This window comes from Buteo buteo, chromosome 7, assembly GCF_964188355.1.
Source record: "Buteo buteo chromosome 7, bButBut1.hap1.1, whole genome shotgun sequence".
Lineage (NCBI taxonomy): Eukaryota > Metazoa > Chordata > Aves > Accipitriformes > Accipitridae > Buteo > Buteo buteo.
In genome coordinates, this window is record NC_134177.1 from 20,433,699 (window position 1) to 20,452,611 (window position 18,913).

Here is an 18,913-nt window from a genome sequence, read left to right on the forward strand (position 1 = left end):
TCAGTATGCAGGTACGGGATTCCTTTTCAGTCTTACACATACACTGTTCTATAAAATACCTGTGGGTAGATATATGTGTAAGCACACACACATAAAAAATGTATTATTACACCTATGCACTTATTCATTAAACATTTTTATCAATTGTATCAATAATAAATATATACATATATATGTTTTGTAAAAATGGAGCACTGCTGTTCCTTAACTGAAACAAAAACTGCAGAGAAAGCAGATTAAAGGACAAAAGAATACTGCAAATATTGTTTGCAGGGAGAACTTGGGGGGTTCTTAGCAGAAAAAGAAAATCTGCAGCTGCACCTGAAAACCGTTCTTCTTCATGCAAAGACGGAGACAGTATTTGGTTACTGCATTCTGCAGGGACCCACTGGAAGGATGGTTTGAATGAATGTAGTCCTTAGGGAGGATGTAGTTGGTTGTTTTTGCCAGAGAGCTTTATTTGCCAGCTCAGAGAGCTGGATCTCATGGCAGCTGTTGTTTTAGACTGCAAATTCTGTTAAGGGCCTTTGATGACAACATCTCATTGCACCATCAAGTGGCCACACTAGCCAGTGCTTATGATTTTATTCACAGATGAGTGTTTTGAGAAGTCAATATCTTTCTTGAATTAAAACAAAAAAAATATTAAATATGTTGAATAGCTGAGAACTCCTATTGTGCTGATAAGCAAAGATATTCAAGACTTGTTTTCAGAGCAGTGTTAGGTAAAGGTAGAGCTGAGGTTTTGTTCTCCTATCCGTGCAAGAAGCTGTAGAAGTTGGAGGGCAGATTTTCACAGGAGTAAACTGATGTGGGTTTATGTCTGAAGAGCAGGAGATTTGTCCCCTTCTCCAAATGTGATAAAATAGCTATAGCTTCCTTATCAAAGAGTACAACACACTCACTCACCGTAGGAGGAGATGTTCACTTGATACAGAAAGGGAAGGATCCGTTAGATGCTAATTCTTGGCAAGTAAAGCACAAGGCTCTACCTTGGCACATTGGCTGTGGGGATGGTGTGTATTCTTCTAGCAAAGGGCAGAGAAGAGTCTGATTTACTGTGAGCTCCAAGGGCTGTGTCTGAGGGCATACGGGGAGGAAGAAGGGCCTTTCCAGCACTCCCACGGTGACAATGCCCAGTCACAACTTGACTCTCAGCACATCAGAGCTCAGTGGAAACCAGTAACATGCTGTCTGGGAGGTCGTCTCCCTTCCAGTACGTTCGGCTGCTCCGTGTAATAATTTTCATCTGTAAGACTGTGTTGTCCTTGCACGGCAAAACCAGCCAGTATGAAAATAATCTGGGGATGTGCATTGATAATGTAGCCTTGGCTGCTTAATATTTTAAAATCCTGAAACTGGAGGATATTTGCCTCCTGAAAAGTATTTAATCTTACTTCCAGTAGTCTTTGCCAGACATATAGCATATGGCAGACACAATTATTTATAGCTCATAATTAACTTCTGCTTGTCACTTGTCAGCTGAAATACTGTAGGGAATATGTACTTAAATGATGTCTCTTGCATTAGAGAAAAGACTAAATCTGTTAGTTGTTTGTTTTCAGGTTTTTTTTTTTTTTTTTTTTAAGCAAAACCATTAACACATATCATCTTAGTGTGCCATGCAGCATCAGCACAGAGGTTTGGCACTTACATATAAACACATGTTTGCACTATGTTCCAGTGTGCAAACATACACAGAATCAGTGTTATAAGAGCATAAACTATATTCTAGCTTCCTATGTGATTAATTTTGAAAACATGGGGGTTTCGTTGAAAACACTGAATGGTAACAGAAAACAGATGGGTTTTGGCAGAAGTAATCCTGAGTAGCATGTTGAAATATGGTTGCATGAAACTAATGAGGTTTTCCCCCATAAAGCAGTTTTGCTTGAGTGGAAAGAAGATCAGAAACCAGGTTATGATCCCGCAAATCTTTTCTTACTGAAATCAACAGAAAGTCAATTGCCTGCCCAGCTCAGTAAATGTGTATAGCGTGTCAGCTTTTGAGCTCTAGATCTGTTCTTTAATTACCTGTGAAGTTCTTCATATGCCTATGGAGTTTAATTGATAATACTGTTAAAAATTGTGCAATGTTAGAATGTCACTGTGAGACTGATTAAGATACTATCAGGCAAGCAGCTGTTGCTGCTATTAGTCATTGGTTTCCAGTAATGCCCACAGTGCTCTTGGCACTTGCCAAATTAAAAGACAATTTTATTGCGCCTTGTCCTTACTGAAGGAGAAGCCAGAGATACATGTATTTGTTAATCCTTATTGAAATAAAGCATAGAGTTTTTTTTCCTAAACAGACATTGAAGTTTACAGCTAATTTATTTTAATTCTGTGGAGATTTGCCTAGCAATAATTTTAGTGGCCAAAGTTGAAATATACTTCCACATGAAAAGGCTGGATTTTGCATGAGTACCTTCCGAAGAGATTTTGGAGGTATCTCTTGACTTCATTCATTTGTGCTTCTCTGTTTTTCAACAGATGGCAGTTTGCCCAGGCATACTGTAGAACTAGCTGTCCAAGCCACATGGTGTTAAGTTTAAAGGGCCTTGGGTCTGACATCGTTAACGTTATCTGCCTTTTCCCCTTTATCCCCACAGCTTCAGGTATTTTCCTCTGGGTCACTTTGCATTAAGGTGAAAGGAGGCGGCTTTGGGTGCAGTTGCAGCAGTTAACACTGCCAGATTTCATCAGCAGCATATGAAATCCTAGGATGAGGGCTGGTGCTGCTCATGGTGTTGGGATAAATCCAGTCCTTGTTAATGGGGCACTTGCTGCTTCTCCTCAGCTGGCAGAGCTTCTCCCAGAGTTGATGTACCTGTTCATCATGTAGCAGTTGAGTGCCTCACCCATACGTGATGCAACATTGTGTTAATTTTCTGAGGTTGGCATTTGTTCTGAAGCCTGGCAGGTTCTTGTTCAGCTCTTCAATAGAGCCTTTTACTAAAGCTCTGCCAAGTCCATCCAGTGTAATAAGTAAATGACCTTAACAAGATGGAGCTTTTTTGTAAAGGAGCACAGCCTCTGTGTCTTTTTTTTTTTTCTTTTCAAGTGTAAATCATTTACTAATTGTCTCTGAAAATGCTGCAATTCCATATGACCTTTCAAGATGCCACCAGAGTTCCTCTTCAGCTGCCCTGAACAGATGCAGACCAGTTCACAGGTGCTTCGCGTGCCATGGCCCCACACATCACTGTGGGCAGGAGTGCCCCACGGAATCGCCACAGGCAGCAGTGCCTTGCACAGTGTCCAGCCTTTGCCTGCACACGTGGCTCCCAGATGGGATGCGCTGGAGGTGACATGCTGCATGCACCCCAGCTGGGCTAGGCATCCAGCAAACAGCTGTTACACTCATGTTCTGTTAGCATAGTGCTTCCAAAATAGTTAATTTAACCAAATGATTAAAATTTAAAGAACTTTAATGTCCAATTTTTAATTCATTAGGGTTTTTCCATCATGCCCACATCAGCATTCTGAAGAAAGCACTTGAACTTTTTAAACAGCTAGGCCTCTTACATGAATAAATGTGTATGAGTTAGTTCCTGGCTAACTTCAGAGATACCAGACCAGTATAAATGCAGACCTCTAGGCACGTGTCCGCTAGGAGTGGAGAGAGGTAAGCTTTTAACTTAGGTGCTGGAAATGGCATACTGGATGCTCTGGTGGGTGTATGGGCAACCTTGATTCCTGATGTAAGCACCTTGTTTAGGCTTTCCCCTGCCTGTTGTGTTCACTGTATCCTTCTGTTTCTTTCCAAATAGGGTTTTTTTGAAGAAGAGGAAGGTAAAGAGTATATCTATAAAGAACCCAAATTAACCGGCTTGTCTGAGATCTCTCAAAGGCTGATGAAACTTTATGCAGACAAGTTTGGAATAGATAATGTGAAGATCATCCAGGATTCCAACAAGGTACGGAAGACACACAGTTTTTGCACAAGGGGGAGAACTGACTGCACGCTTCATGTTTGGGGAGCTGTGTTTTCAATGAATGTGAACCAAGTGTATGTGTAAACTACTGTGATCTAGTTTTACAACCAAAAAAAGACCCTCACTTTATAGTGTGGCAGGTGCTGTATGGAAACGACAATGTTATAGCAGGGCATCACAGTCAGTGGGAAGAGAGCATATTCTAGCATATGCCTGCAGAGAGCATGCAGTTGCTTACTGCAATGTGGAAGCAGGTTGTTTTCTCTCTCGTTTAGCTTTCATCCACTGTTGCCAATGGCTATGTTCAAAAGTCTCACTGTTCTTAGAGGCCTTTTGGTTAAATATCTTTGTATTAATCTGTGGTCCGAATATTACATTTGGAAGTCTCAGTTTTAATCAGTTTTGCTATGATAGATAAAAACATCAGAAATATAATGGATGCCTTGGAAGCTCATCACACTTAACAGAATTTTATTAAATTTGCCACTGTTACACAGGTCAATCCCAAAGACCTGGATCCAAAATATGCCTATATCCAGGTGACATATGTCACGCCTTTCTTTGAAGAGAAAGAAGCCGAAGATCGAAAGACTGACTTTGAAATGCATCACAACATCAACCGTTTTGTGTTTGAAACACCTTTCACACTCTCAGGAAAAAAGCACGGAGGTGTAGAAGAGCAGTGCAAGAGGCGCACAATCCTGACAAGTACGTTTGCTCAGGCTGTTTCCCCCCTCCCATCCCACCTTTGCCAGTTAAGCCCAGCAGTGTGTTTCATGTGCCAGATTTTCTGCAGTCAGTGGGCACAGCACGTTATGCAGAATGATAAGTCATCTTTTAAGTGTGTCCATTGGCAAAGTATGTGTTTCTTACAATCCTGCTGACTGTCCTAGGGAAAGTTCTTTTCATTTGTAGAGTCATCAGCTGTCTTATTTTTCCTCATTATTGACATCTTAACTGTTCTTGCAGTGATGTAATTTGGGAGTGGTTCTGCTGGAGGCAGCTTAGCACTCAGAACCATTGTTCTTTTAATAGTAAACAAGTCAAAAAGCAAAGTAGGTGCCTATTCTGCTAAGAAGAGTAAGAAGAGTAAAACTCGGATACTAACTTTTGTTCAAAATGGGAGTAAGATACATTATACAGAATTTTTTAAAGTGAGAGGTAAGATTTCAACTCATTGGGCACAATCAGTGTTTTAAGACAGAAAAGTCAGGAGCCCTAGATATGTCTTTCTTACTGAGTCATATTAAACAGAAAATGTTTAGTTCCTTACCGTGCTTGATATATCTTTTTAAGAGGAATTCTTCGTGAAACTAGTACTGAAACTTGAACTGCCTGAATTTTGGCTGGGAGTATGAGAAACTGTCTGAGATGGAGACGTTGTTCTCAAGGGCAGCTGTGAGCAGGGAGGCCAATGTTCACAGCAAAGTCTCCTGAGTGACAGAAAATCCAGTTCCCCACCAACTTCAGTGCGTCTGCTTCTCCCAAAGGGCAAAGTGAAGAAAGCTGCTTACAGTACAGGCGTAGTCGCCTAAAAGTTTTGTTCTGGCAAGTCAGGGAAAGAGGTACTGATTGTCTGAGGGCATCTTGTTACATGACACAGCTTTGCTTGTAAGAAGAAGAAAGGAGGAGTAGTTTGTGTGTGGTTTTTTTAAGTGCTTGAGCAGCAGTAGGTGTTTTGCGATCTGTACTGAAGCAGGTAGTTTCACGGACTTGAAAGTGCAGCTATTAAGGTATGTCTGGCAAAAACAGAGAGGGATGTTCTTCCAGCAGAATATTTTCCCTAGGTTATTACATGCTCTTGTCAGCTCCCACCACTCTCAGCCTGGCTCCATCTTCGGCGTTGAGTGGGAATTCGATGACCTTCTCTTCTCCCCTGCTTTTCCCTCTGGCACCTGCCTTACCTCAGTCCTTTTCTGTAAAAGAAACATCTTTTTCTTTTTTCTTTTTCCCCTTCTCCCCACTCCCCCCCCCCCCCCCCCCGCTTTGATAAAGTCACATATTTTCATTTGCTTTCTCCCTAAAAAGAAGTGCTTTTAGTTTGAGAAGAAAGCAAGGCTTACTGGTACGACTGGAAGAGCAATAGAAGTTAATTGTGCTTGGGCAGAGGTACTGGGTGGCTGGATCGGTGCCCACTCAGCATCTCTGCTCCAGAGCCTGCTGCCTGGGTTGCACAGAGGACAAGTGCAGTCCGGCTGCAGTCCGCGGACCACTGGCTCTGCCTTGCCAGGTACTCGTGCTTCCAGCTCTGGAAGTCCTGGGTGTCCTGCTCTCCAAGGAGACAGCCACCCTGTAAGCTGGAGCTGACTGGCAGCAGATGCTCACCGGCAGAGGGCATACACGGAGTTCGGGAGGCCTTCCAAAGTGCGTGGGGCCATCGGGAAAAGAGTGTTAGCTTAGAGCAGACTTTTAACGTGCCATAGCGGTACCTTTGCCGGACTCCCTGAGATCCGGGAAAAGGCCTTGACTGGAAGGAAGGGGTTTTAACGGCGAACAATTCCTCTGTCAGCTCCCATAGCAGTATTTGGGTTGAATACTAAAAGTAACTCCTTACTTCTTTAAGGCTGATGTTTTAATAGTAGTTTATCTGTGGGTGAGCAATACCCAACTGAGCTAAACTAGAGGCTCCTGCCTCTAACTTGAAACATGTTTGATAGGATGTTTTGAGCTGTTTGAAGTTCGGTATGGGCTTATTTGGTGCTTTAACTCAGAAGGAGAAATCTGTGGGTTCTAAAATCTGAGCAGTGAGAGCTTTTTGTCACGTGGCTGTGACAGAACTCCGTAGCAAACAGTGGTGAATTCAAAAGGAAGTGCTCTTCCAGTGCCAGGTATATCAAAATTCAGTTTAGACCTGTGTCACTTTTGCTCAATGGGTGATTCAACTTAATTTGTATGAATTGATAAAGAGGTTGACAAAGTTAAAAGTTCATTCTTTGACTTAATAGTTTTGCTTTCTTAAATACTCTCTTGCTGGGTGAGTTTGATAAGTTTCTTGCTTTTGAGTAGCCAGTCACTTGTTTCCCTACGTGAAGAAGCGTATTCAAGTCATAAGCCAAACCAGCACAGAGCTGAATCCTATTGAAGTAGCGATTGATGAGATGTCCAAAAAAGTCTCAGAGCTCAATCAGCTTTGCACAATGGAAGAAGTGGACATGATCCGACTGCAGCTCAAACTCCAAGGAAGTGTCAGTGTCAAGGTAATGACAATTTGCGCCTTTTTCTGCTTTTTTTAAAATGCATCTACCTAAATATTTATTTTTATTTTTGTCATTCCAGACACATTTTGTCTATTTTATATTTCTGGTCATGTCTTGTGTTCCAATGCTGTTGGAGCCCACTCTAAAAATTTAAGGAAATTGAAAGTTTTCCACTGATGTTGATGACTGCTTGATTTATGTGCAAATATAACTATTTTAGTCAAATCTTCTCTACATATACATTAAGACCTTTCTAACACGTCCATCATGTGTCACTTGAGAATACAGCCCATCACACAGCCAAGTGTGCAGATACTTCAAGGGGAGTTTTGATAGGATTGGTTTTGTCATGTCCTATTTAGAAAAGTTGGGATTGGTGAGAGGTGCGTGTATTTCTGGTGCCCTCATTAAAATGTCTTCAGACATACAGCTTTCTAGATGGTTGACTAGCTGAGGACTTTCAATGGCCGGCAGAGATCTGCAGTTTGTGCAAGGCTGACCAGCTCCCTTTTCTTCAGTAAAACTCTTCAGGTTTCATCCAGGTGACAAGAGGAGTGAGGTGATGTTCTTCACGCAGGCTCGGTTGCCTGAGGCCAGTCCCCAAGCCTTGAAACGCAAGAGAGAAAGACAACAAACTGCTTGTTCTCTGCACTTAAGCTATGTATTTTTCCCCCAGGTAAATGCTGGACCAATGGCCTATGCTCGAGCTTTTCTTGAAGAAACAAATGCTAAGAGATATCCTGATAATCAAGTTAAGCTTTTGAAGGAAATCTTCAGGTAAACGTTAAGTTTAGACTTTCCACCCTCTGCATAGTATGAGTAGCATGAGTAGGTGTGACATGAAATCAGGCTGAATTAAACCAGGCAAATTTACATCTGCATTTACCCTATCTTACAAGTCATTCCCAAGAAAACATTTATTGAAGTTTTGGCCTATCCTAGTGTCATGGTTTCAGCCCAGCCTGTAAGGAAGGACCGTGCAGCTGCTCACTCACTCCTCCCCGCCCCCCTCTGGTGGGATGGGGAGAAGAATCAGAAAGGAGAAAAAAAAAAAAGGGAACCTTGTGGGTTGAGATAAGGACAATTTACTGGAACAACACAAAAACAGAAGTTACAACAAGAACAACGGTACTAATAAAAGAATATACAAAACGAGTGATGCACAGTGCAACTGCTCACCACCCGGAACCCGACGCTCCGCCACTTCCCCCACCAAAAGCTGAGTGAGAGAGAACCCCCCCAGCCCGCTCCCCAGTTATATACTGAGCATGATGGCACACGGTATGGAATAGCTCCTGGGCTAGTTCAGGTCAGCTGTCCCGGCTGTGCCCTCTCCCAGGTTCCTGTGAAAATTAACTTTATCCCAGCTGAACCCAGGGCACCTAGTAGCCTACGTTCCTTTTGATCTGAGGATGAGTTCTGAAATTCACTTCTAACAAGGTGTGATTTGCAAGGGGGAGAAGAGGTACAGTAATGTGTGTGTGTGGAGGGGGGGGTTCGTTGCTACAAAATTTGTATGGTTGTTCTTTGTGGTTTTGTGCTCCTAGGCAATTTGCCGAAGCATGTGGACATGCTCTTGATGTCAACGAACGCCTTATTAAGGAGGACCAATTTGAGTATCAGGGAGAGATGAAGTCTCATTATAAGGATATGCTCAGCGAGCTTTCTGCAGTTATGAATGAACAGGTTAGATCATCTATTTTCGTGCTGGTTGCGCTGAATGAGGGTGGCTAATTGTGTCTTCTAGTAACAAATGAAGCTGTAGAGCAAAATACTAGAAGCAAAACCTGGTAGTGCAACAGTCACCAAGGAAAATATAGTTTACTCCTCCACACACACCCCTTTTTCAAATCCAGCTGTATTATATATAATGAATCTGGTTGATCAACAAAGATTTGTCTTCTACCTGTCTTGCTACATACCGAAGAGTTCAATGTTCATGAGGCTAAATGCAGACTGAGGTCTAGAGGCATAGAAAGATAATCAGTAAAACTAGTGGTTTATGCTTTGCTTGCTTTATCCTACAGCTGTGATGTATTTAATTAAAACACTAAATTGCCTTTAAGACCTAGCTTGTAACTGGAGGAGGTATTGCTATAGTTTCTATTTGTATTCAGCTTTCAGAGCAAGAGTTATTTCTTGTTTATTTTTTTTATATTTAAGTACACTGTCAAAATACATGCCATGTAGTTCAGCCTTTAGCAGCTTCAGAAGGATGAGCGTGCACTGCTACGTTATATGAAATGCATCCCAAAATACTGAACTGGACTTCAGTGCACACTTACAGCTATTCTATTGCTGTGTCTATGCAGATGTTTTTTATTATGTTTTCTGTTCTAATTGAAATATTGAGTGATTCCGCATACTAAAGTGCAAATTAAATCATGCTTAATTATTTCTCTGCATGTTTGTGTGTAGGCCACCTTAGATTGCATCTGAGACATTCTCTAGCAGTTGCACTGCATTTCCAGGTGCCTATAGTGCACATAAGCACTGTTTGTGCACAGAGTTATTTTGTTTAACCATTGGTATCAGTGATGGCATCTCACGGGAATGTCTAATTGGCACCCCATTAGACCATGCTGTATTATTCATCTTCACATGTGAGGAGAATAAGGATTTACCAGAATTTTGGGCCCATTGTTATACTTCCTGTGGAATTGAGCTAGTTTTTCACAGGGTGTAAAGCTGCGTAATTGCTTTGAAGGCTGGGTGTATGCCAGATGGGGGTCCAGCTCAGTCCTGGCTGCTGTTCTGTGAGTTGTGCTCCCTTCCTCTTTAGGTGTGTAAAGATTTGTGAACATCAAACATTCCAATAATCTTATCATAACTAATATTTATCACTGTTTGTTATATTAAGTATGTAAGTATTAAGGGTATCATTTGTTACTCAATGTTTACGCCTCTCTCGTGGAAGTTATTTTGGCCATCCACTCAATATGCATAGGCAGTACCATATGTCTTGTGTGAACTACTGTTCCCCCTGTTCCCCACAAAAATGGAAAATGTATGGTCAACTTAAGTGACGTATGAGCATCCCATGAGTTTCAGCATTCATAAAATATTTGGTGAGTTCTATTAAATACTCACACCTGTATTTGTCAGTGAGCTCTGAGTTATCTTTACGTAAACAAAAAGACTAAATAATACAAAATTACTTGTACGTAACAATGTTCATATATAAAGTTAAGAGTTCATCCTGCAAAAGTAAAAATCGTCAACTATTTAACCAAATTCATCTGCATTTGAAAGTCCACACTGAAAACCAGTCTCCCACTTGTAGCCCTGTGGGCCAGCCTTATAAGCGACAACCCAGTTTTCCAGGCAACGTGGCTTTTTGGGAAAACTCTACTCCTCTTGCAATGAATGCGTGAACTCCCTACTTCTGAGCAGAGCAGTGCTTCAGAGAGATCACATGCTGTAAACTGTGGCTGCAATATTTATCTCGCAGCTGGAAAGCTTGAGGCTCTCTTGTAACTGTGCTGTGTGCTTTACACCAGTAAGATTTGCCATATTTTCTATTGCATTCAAGAAGGTTTTGTTTGCTTACCCACTGACAGTGACTCTTTCATCACCATATGTTTTTCTCTTTTTTGTTTTGTTTTGTTTTTCTTTTCTGACAGCTCTGTCATGGTCCTTGCTTATACAGCTTCTCTTCTTCCCTGTCTAACATTTCCCTCAATACCATAGCCAAAAGTGGTATGTTCATTTTTCTTACATCTACTTTTTTCTTTTAATGTCATGTACTTTCCTCACTTGCTGGTTTTTCTACTTGGTATGTTTTTTTAGCTTCATGTCTAATGAGTCCCTTGCTCAGGGAGTTAGAAAAAAAAAAAAAAGACAAGGTATGTGTGTGATATATTGTCCATGAGCAGTGTTGAGATGCATGTTCTTTAGGACCCTAGTTGTGAACTTGGGGAGCTCAGTGGGGCAGCTCGACAAGAGCCTCCTAATGCAAAAGCATGCGCCAGTAGTAGCAAAAGTGGCCGGACGGAAGGGCCAGGAACAAGTGACATAGAGAGGTACCAGTTAAGCCAAGCCCCCTTGTCCCATGAGTGTGGTCCCCTTCTCACAGACCTGCCCAGCACACCGCTCGTGGCTGTACGCCGGGACGCAGGCCGAGGCCCCAGTGGAGAGTGTGCAAGCCCAGATGCCTGCGGTTCGGCAGGACTGGCACAGCCCAGCGCAACAGCAGCTGCCCCAAGCTCTCTTCTTCCGACGGCCCTGGAGAGCCTTGGATTTGAGTCACGGCTGGGCGAGTCAGCAGTCTGGGCAGACAGCGTGTGCCGCAGCCTGCCTGCGTTCCGCCGTGCTGCCCTGCTCTCCTTGCAGCTCTCCTGGCTTCACTGGGTGCTGCCAGGGAGTGCCTGAGTCCCAGTGCTCTTCTTGCAGCCAGCGGCGTGGGAGCAGCTCCTTCCCAAGCTGCCTGAGTTGCTGGCCCAAGCGCTAAAGCTGTACGTGGAGCCAGCGTGGTCATGTCTGCCCCAGTAATAAATGTGGTGTGGTTGACCAGCAACACTGACCAGGGATAACTGGGGGCTGATGGCGTAAGATTACGTACACCTGGAGCTTTGTGAATGGGAGAGGTTTCTCTTCCACCGCTGATGGCTGTGTTGGTCAGTGGGGATGGCCCACGTCTCTGCTGTGAATGCTTCAACATAGCGCCCCATGGAAGAAGGCAGGTTTTCAGTCTGTTTATAGAAGTAAGTAGGAAAAATAGCTATTACCAAAAGAAACCTTCCTTCTTGCTAAAGCCTATACGTAGGACAGGGCAGAAGAAGCTTTTGCCACTGCTCCTCCCTGAGAGTGCAGCTCTGCCCGCAGCCTCAGCCTGGCGATTGGTCCAAACCCTGCTGACGGACACGTTTTTTCAGCTGCCGTGTGTGTGAAGCTCGGTGGGGATGCTCCATGCCCCAAATGACTGAGTGGGCAGAGCTGGGACCTGTCTCTACCACAGTCAGTAGGTGCTAGTGCAGGTGCCTGCTGAATTTACAAGATGTAGGTGACTTGTCAGTTGTGTTTGTGTGAGAGTTGTTAGAGAAACACAGTTCAGGGAACCCCATGGAGCACCGCTTGGCAGAAGCCAATGGCCCCATTTATCCATTTATCCCCCCAGCTCAGAGGACGTCCTCCCTCTCACTGCAGCCTCTGGTCAATTCTGCGTCCCCAGGCAAGGGTCCTTGTCCTCTGTCAGATCCTTAGCATCATCGTGTAATAAATAAAAAATGGGAAATCTTTGGTTAGACAATGAACACTTCAGGCACCAAACTATTGAGATCTTTCTCACTGTTGCATTTCTTTTTCTTTTCTTCTTTTGTGAAAAGATTGTATACAAGGAGGACTCGGCAAAACAGCAAGGAATGGAGCGCACTTACTCACGGGTCATCAATAGAGTCAGCTCGTCTGTGCCAGCAGCAACCACCCCGGCAAATCCTGATGCTTGACTGCGGCATGGGGAACACACGGCCTTGGGAAGATCTGGGGTGGCTGGGGGGGGGGGTTCTTTGGTTTGGTTTTTTTTTCCTTTTAGATTAATAGTACTGAAAATTAATTTGTTCATGGACATGCCAGGAAAAGGATTTGTGGGTTCTGATTTTAATTTATTGGAAGTCTTCACAGTGTTATTTTTTAAAACTGCAAGCTTGATATTTTTTTTATTTTTTGCCTGCCCCAGTATTTGCACATTCCCTATCTTTTTTTTTTGTTGTCAATTTTTTGGTTTCAAGCAGCCTTTATTAAGTCAGGCTGATTATGAAATTCCCATTGAACGGATAGGTACACAGCAAACCCTAAGTTTGCTATAAATTATAATATATCTAATATTAAGTCCTCATATACATATATTTTAAAGGTCAGAGTGGATGTTTTATAACATTTAAGTATATTGCAATTGTAAATAGAAGATGTGTAAAATATGTCATTTTTACAAAATTTAAAAAATATCTTTTTAGTTAATTATGACAGTACTAAGAATATGGATAACATTTCAGTTACCATTATATTAAAATATTTGTGTATGTGTATAAAAGCATCCATAAATTTTTCTCTTTGAAGGTCTGTGCATTGGTTCATTCCCATGTCAGCACTTTCCAGAGCAGTGGAGATCAGGATGCCTCCTGCATCCCAGCTGTCTGTTGTGTTGCGGTTGCTGATAGGGACGTTTATGACCATTTGCGGAATGTGGCTTCAGATTATCTCCATGGCCCCAGACTGAGGCCACTGTGGGAAACAGGGGCTCAGTGTAGTCGTTCTGCTTGAGGCCAAGGAAGCTCTGCTCTTCCTTTGAAGTTTGTAGTCCCAGATTTTGTCCAAGGCCTGTTGGGAAACCGCATGCCTCTAGTGAGACGTTTGTTTCGGTGTCTCTGCTCATGTTGAGATGAGGTGGAGCGGTTCTGCCAGCTCTTATGAGTTCCTTTTAACCTCAGCACTCCCACAGTCCTTCACGTTCATTCCTTTGCCCATAGAAAAATCCCTGCTTTCAGGGGTTCCTGCTTGTGTTGCATATATGTTAGGATGCCTCTCCTACTCATGCACACCCCACAGTTCTGTTAAGCTGTGGCTCATTTTCCCTGAAGAAACCCTGGTGATTCCCCAGAGGCCTCCACAGGTTCACGAGTGTTCGATCAGGTCAGAGACCAGCGCTATGTCTTGCTACATGGGGATACCAGGAGGGATTTTCCAGCACGTTGCCTCAGTCTACCCTACTGTCTCCTTTCCCTGTATCTCCTCCTGTGACACCCCCAGTTCACAACTGGTGAATCTCAACTCAAGTTGTACCCTGGCCCTGCAGGCAAGAGCCAAGGGTGACCTCTAAATTCACCCCATCTTATACGTGCAAGGTGGAAGTGCCATCATCCAGTCTCTGCCTGCTTGCCCGCACTGTGCGTGCTGCCAGCACTTGCTGCTGTGTCTCACGATCAGCAGATCTAGGATTTTTCAGAAGAAATCTTTGCGAAGGGTTGAAGCCCACACAGTGTTCTTTCGTGGTAGGGGAAGGAGGGAAGTGGTTGGGATAGGCCCAGCTCCAGCGTTAGTGCAGCAGCGGTGTAAGCCCACGCCTGTGACTTGATAATAGCCCAAGCTCTCACCTGTGTGCTGCACGCCAGCGTCAACCGCGCAGCTAGATGGAGAGCCAGGCGCCCTCCTCATCCTCGCCTTGAAAAGCCCAGCTCTGCTCTTCGGACCCTGCGCTGTTCAAAACCAATATTCTGCTGAAAGGAATGATTTCTGGCCCAAAATTTAACCTGCTTTATACTGTATATGTAGTGGTAGGTGAAGTTACCTGCTTGTTTGTATGTATGGGAGGAACCAGTCATTAGTGGCGGCAGCAGGAAGCTGCAGTACAGAGGAGGTAAGTGAGCATCGAGCTGCCTTGTCCCTTAGTTTGTTGGCCTCACTGGTCTCATTTTGCATTTACTATGATTTGTGTGTATGGATGGGTACTTCAGAAGCCATCAAGGTGATCTGGAGGCAGACTGTTCCTAATTAATGCTCACGAGAATTAAGCAACTAAATCTGTTGGGCGTCTTTGGGAATAACTAGATTGCAAAAGCATGGTTTGCACCGATGGAATGTTGCAAGCTGACACCAGGCTGGTCTGAAGCCAAGCTGTGGTCTGCAAAGCAGAGGTAAGGAGATCCCTGGATTGTTTTCCCAATGGCTTGCACACAAAAATGAGTTTCATGTGTAAGTCTAAGTGTTGTGGGGTTTGGTTTGTTTTAAGCCACCAGCTCTGCAGCCACCTCTGAGGTTTGAAGATCCAGCCCATATTCTGGCTGTTACCTTATGGCTGGTGTGAGAGATGCTCAGGCTTGAGTGTAGCTGGGTCCTTATTCCAGATGGCTTTTTGTCTCCTGCTGTGTTGAAGCACTTTCAACATAGTCGCATGAAAGCAATTAGCAAACATTAGCTTTGAACCAGGGCCACAACAGGGAAAGAAAACAAAGCATTAAACCATGGATTGTCCCAGAGTTTGGGAGGAGAGAATGAGAGAAATGCAGAAGGCACGTGAGGCTGTAGGTTTATTACAAAGATGGCGTTCAGCCCTTCACCACCATAAAATTCAGCCATCAAAACTGCAGAAGTTAGATGTGTTGGCACTGAATCCCGCATCCACCACCATCCGTGGGCAATGAAACCTTCACAGAACTGAACAGTGTTATAAACGCTGATGCCCAATGGGCATTGCACACCACAGAGCAAGCGCTGTAAGAAAGGGTTCTTTCATACAATTGCTGCTTTTCAAACTCTTAGGATTATGTGAGGTCTACACCAATTTTTTTCTGCCAAAAGCTCCGCTCTGAGACTCCTTTTGTCTAAGGCAACCACAAGAATATGGTCAGCTGTTCTCGGAGCTGAGGTTTTCTCCAGTGAGTTATTTCACAGTGTATTCTTACGGCTGGGTTTATTTTTCAATCACTTTTGAATGTGATTCTGTGGACTTGCTTTATTTCAATTATTGGGGCAATTTTAAAATAACCACACAGAAAACTTCCATCACTTGTTTTCTTTTATGCACAAATAATCAGCTCAAGGCAGGTAAAACACATGGAGAAGAGCAGTTCAGGGAAGGAGACAAGTACAAGTGCAGATGCACTTTCCCACTGCTGACATTCATAGGTTTTATTTTTACTGCACGATGGGCAGGGCCTCGGTGGCCTGAGCACAGGTGTCCCAGGGGACCGGACAAAGGTGGCGGTGAGAAACGCTGCATCAAAATTTTGTTCGTTGTGCTGCTTGAAGAAAAGAAAGAAAGAAGGATGGGGAGAACAGCTGCCCATACTTCTTCAAGTCTTTGTCTAAGTTCTTGATAAGTGTGGAAATTACATAGACATTTACCTTTACAGGTGAAAGTTGGACAGGACTGATTTTTAGGCTATGAGCGAGTTTATTAACAGGCAAATAATAACACATGCGCAAGTGTTTGCTTTAGGACTATTCTTGATATCCTCGCTGACACTTGTCATGTTCAACTCTCACGTTCAGATTACCTGCGTAAGAGGAAAGTCTACATTTTTCTCCATTATAGCTTCATGGCCGGTAGTTCTGTGTAAGAAGACTTCTAAGCACAGGCTGAGAAGCTACGACACAGAAGAGGAACACTGTGAGGCAGCCGGAGCCGGAGGAGAGGCAGGTGGCAGAGGGGGACGTTTGGGGCAGCGGAAGCCCTGCGAGGGAGCGGGATACAAGGGGCAGGAAGGCGGAGGGTGAAGCTGAGCTGGAGAAGGCTCTCATGCCCCTGCTGCTGTAGGCAAAGCTGGCGAAAGATTCCCTTTCATCTAAGGAAGGAGGTCTTCCTGCACTAGCCTTAAATCGAGCTACTTTAAAAACTTTTTAGAGTGCAAAAGAAATTATTTATGTTTGTTACTTAGTGGGAGCTTTCCTAACACCTCAAAAGGAGTTAAGCCTTATACATATTTTATGTTTAATCACATCTTTAGTGACACCCAACCACAACCAAAGGCTAAAATTTCAATTAGAGGGAGATGTATTAAAAGTTTAATAGGAATCATTCCTTACAGGGTAATTATATCTTAACATTCACTACTGAAGAGATGTTACTTTGGCAACGTAATGTTGACCTGAACAGAGATGGTTTTGTGGTTTTTTTTCTTAATATTCAAATGAGAAACAGAAGGATGTTCTGTATCATTTGTACTCCAGACACGCCAGCCCTGTGCTGCCCGGCCACAGGCCTGGATCTGGGAAAAAGTGAAATTACATTCATGCGTAGCTTTGAGCATAGATGTTTAGACCTCAGTGTGAAAAATGTTGCCCCACATGCTTAGAAGCATCAGGCTGCATGTATCTTTTACTAAAGTTTTGAACATTTTTAAAACTGGTGACTGACTAAGTATTTCAGATGTAACTAATATGGGAGGATGAACCTTCAAGACAGATGATTTATCAGGGATATCTTAAAAGTATCTGCTATGGATTTAAATGCATGCATAACTTTAACAAGTTTGGTATGCATGCAAAAGACTTTTCTCATAATATTTAGATTATTGCAAAAATAATCAGTTACACATTCACAAGCAATTAAAGCCACGAAGTGAATTTTGAACCGTGGCAGTTAAAGGACATTGAAATCAAATATTGAATGGGAACAGAGAAATAGGATTTTGAGAAAAGCATCCAAAGCTGCAGAAAAAGAAAGGAAAAAAGAAGAAAAAAAGAAAAGTAGAATGTGTTTCTCATTTAGGAGAATCGCATTGAGATAAACAATCCAAAAGAAAAAGAATAGCCAGGCCCATATAGAACTATGATCATGACCAGGAAGGACTTTCAGCTTCACCATTGCTGTATCCCCTCTGCTTTAGGATGAGCTGCTCGAGCAGGCACCGCCTGGCACAGACCCATCGGCCCACACAGGTTTCCTGCTCCTCCTGTCCTCGTCTTGCTTTCGGGAGGCTGCGGTGCAGAGCGGGCAGAGTTTCTCCTCCAGCTGCCCTCCCTGCAGTAAGGAAGGGGCTGCCCAAGGACCTGCTGCGGCCGCAGCCGGGACGTCCCAGAAGGCAGGCGAGCTGCTGCCTCCGCTGGGGCAGCTTCCGCACCGGTGGGGTGTGCAGCAGGCGGTTAGCTGGGGGGGCCTTGGTTCCTGGCTGTCAGTCAGGCCCAGGGCATCGCTGTGGACGCACAAAGGGCTGCCGGGCCACGTAGCGCTGCCTGCAGTTGTGGGGATTAGCCGTCTGGTTGTGTTGTCTGTTGCTGTGTGTTATTTCCCCAAACCCGTTTTGACGCGGGAGCTGGAAACGCTGCTGACAATAACAATTGCAACAAAGCACTCGTCATTGCAGCAGAAACTAATGAGCAAACAGAAGGCGTGAAAGCACCGGGAGCTATTGAAGCTCGAGGCTGTCGGGACTGCCTGCAGAGCTGAGTGGGCAGTGGCTGCAGCCACGATCTCCCAGCTAACCCTACAATAAAATCCTGGAGCTTTGCTGATGGAACATCGCTGCTCTGAGACAGAAAGGGACAGCAAGAGCCAGCAAGCTATACCAACACGTAAAAGCCAACTGACACAAAACAGACTAATCGGAAATCTGATGTTCTTGGCTATTATTTTCTTTTTGTTATTTTGTTAGGGGTTTTTTTGCTTTTGTGGTGTCCCCAAGTACGTACGTCCTGACGAGAAGGGGCACAGCTCCTGCTCTGGTGAGCATACGCAGTGCAACAGTGGAGAGAAAACCTGCTTGTGAGCCTTTCGGGCTCCAAAATTGCCATGGGTCAGCTCCTCTGCAGGAGAGCACCCGCTTGGCTTCTCCCGGGTGAGCTCTCGGATAGGAAGAGCAGGTCTGCCTGCGCAGGACAGAGCACGGCTCATGAGAGAGATCAAAGCTTGAACGCAGATGTAAAGGTGCCAAAGTTAAGGACGGTGGGTCGGTGCTGCCCAGAGATCAGACGTGCTGGAGCCATCCAGTTTCCAAGCTCAGCACCTGCCAAGGCCACATCACTTGGATCGCCAGGCGGCGGGGTTGTTGGCTCCCACCTTGTTACAAACCCCGTGTAGTGGCAATTCACACAGCTCTGCTCCCGCTGCCTCCTTCGGGGCTGGATCACATCTCTTCTATACTTCAAACATATAATCCTTCTTACTGGAAAACACAACTGAAATAATTTGCTAATTCAAACTGAACAGAATAAGTCATTTTAACACCGGGGATGCGCCGGAGTTTGCTCCAAATGAGGCTGGTCCCTCTGGCCATGCCCTCCCTAGGCACGCCAGCACCCTCCGGGGCTGCGGCAGCCCCTGACAGGGATGCTCACCCCAGCGAG

The 18,913-nt window shown here is 44.2% G+C and overlaps 1 protein-coding gene across 6 annotated transcripts in view; it reads left to right on the plus strand.

Moving 5' to 3' along the window:
* DOCK10 (dedicator of cytokinesis 10) overlaps positions 1-13,174 on the plus strand; it is a 166,536-nt gene extending 153,362 nt beyond the window's left edge. For 3 of the 6 annotated variants that reach the window (XM_075031844.1, XM_075031842.1, XM_075031847.1), the window contains 7 exons: positions 3,774-3,920; positions 4,436-4,646; positions 6,945-7,135; positions 7,812-7,912; positions 8,683-8,821; positions 10,759-10,834; positions 12,460-13,174. In XM_075031844.1, the coding sequence (XP_074887945.1) occupies positions 3,774-3,920; positions 4,436-4,646; positions 6,945-7,135; positions 7,812-7,912; positions 8,683-8,821; positions 10,759-10,834; positions 12,460-12,527 (933 nt within the window). In that variant the 3' untranslated portion in view covers positions 12,528-13,174. The remainder of the gene's footprint in view (positions 1-3,773; positions 3,921-4,435; positions 4,647-6,944; positions 7,136-7,811; positions 7,913-8,682; positions 8,822-10,758; positions 10,835-12,459) is intronic. The other 3 variants (XM_075031846.1, XM_075031843.1, XM_075031845.1) reach the window with 1 other exon arrangement.
* Positions 13,175-18,913: the final 5,739 nt, after the last annotated feature.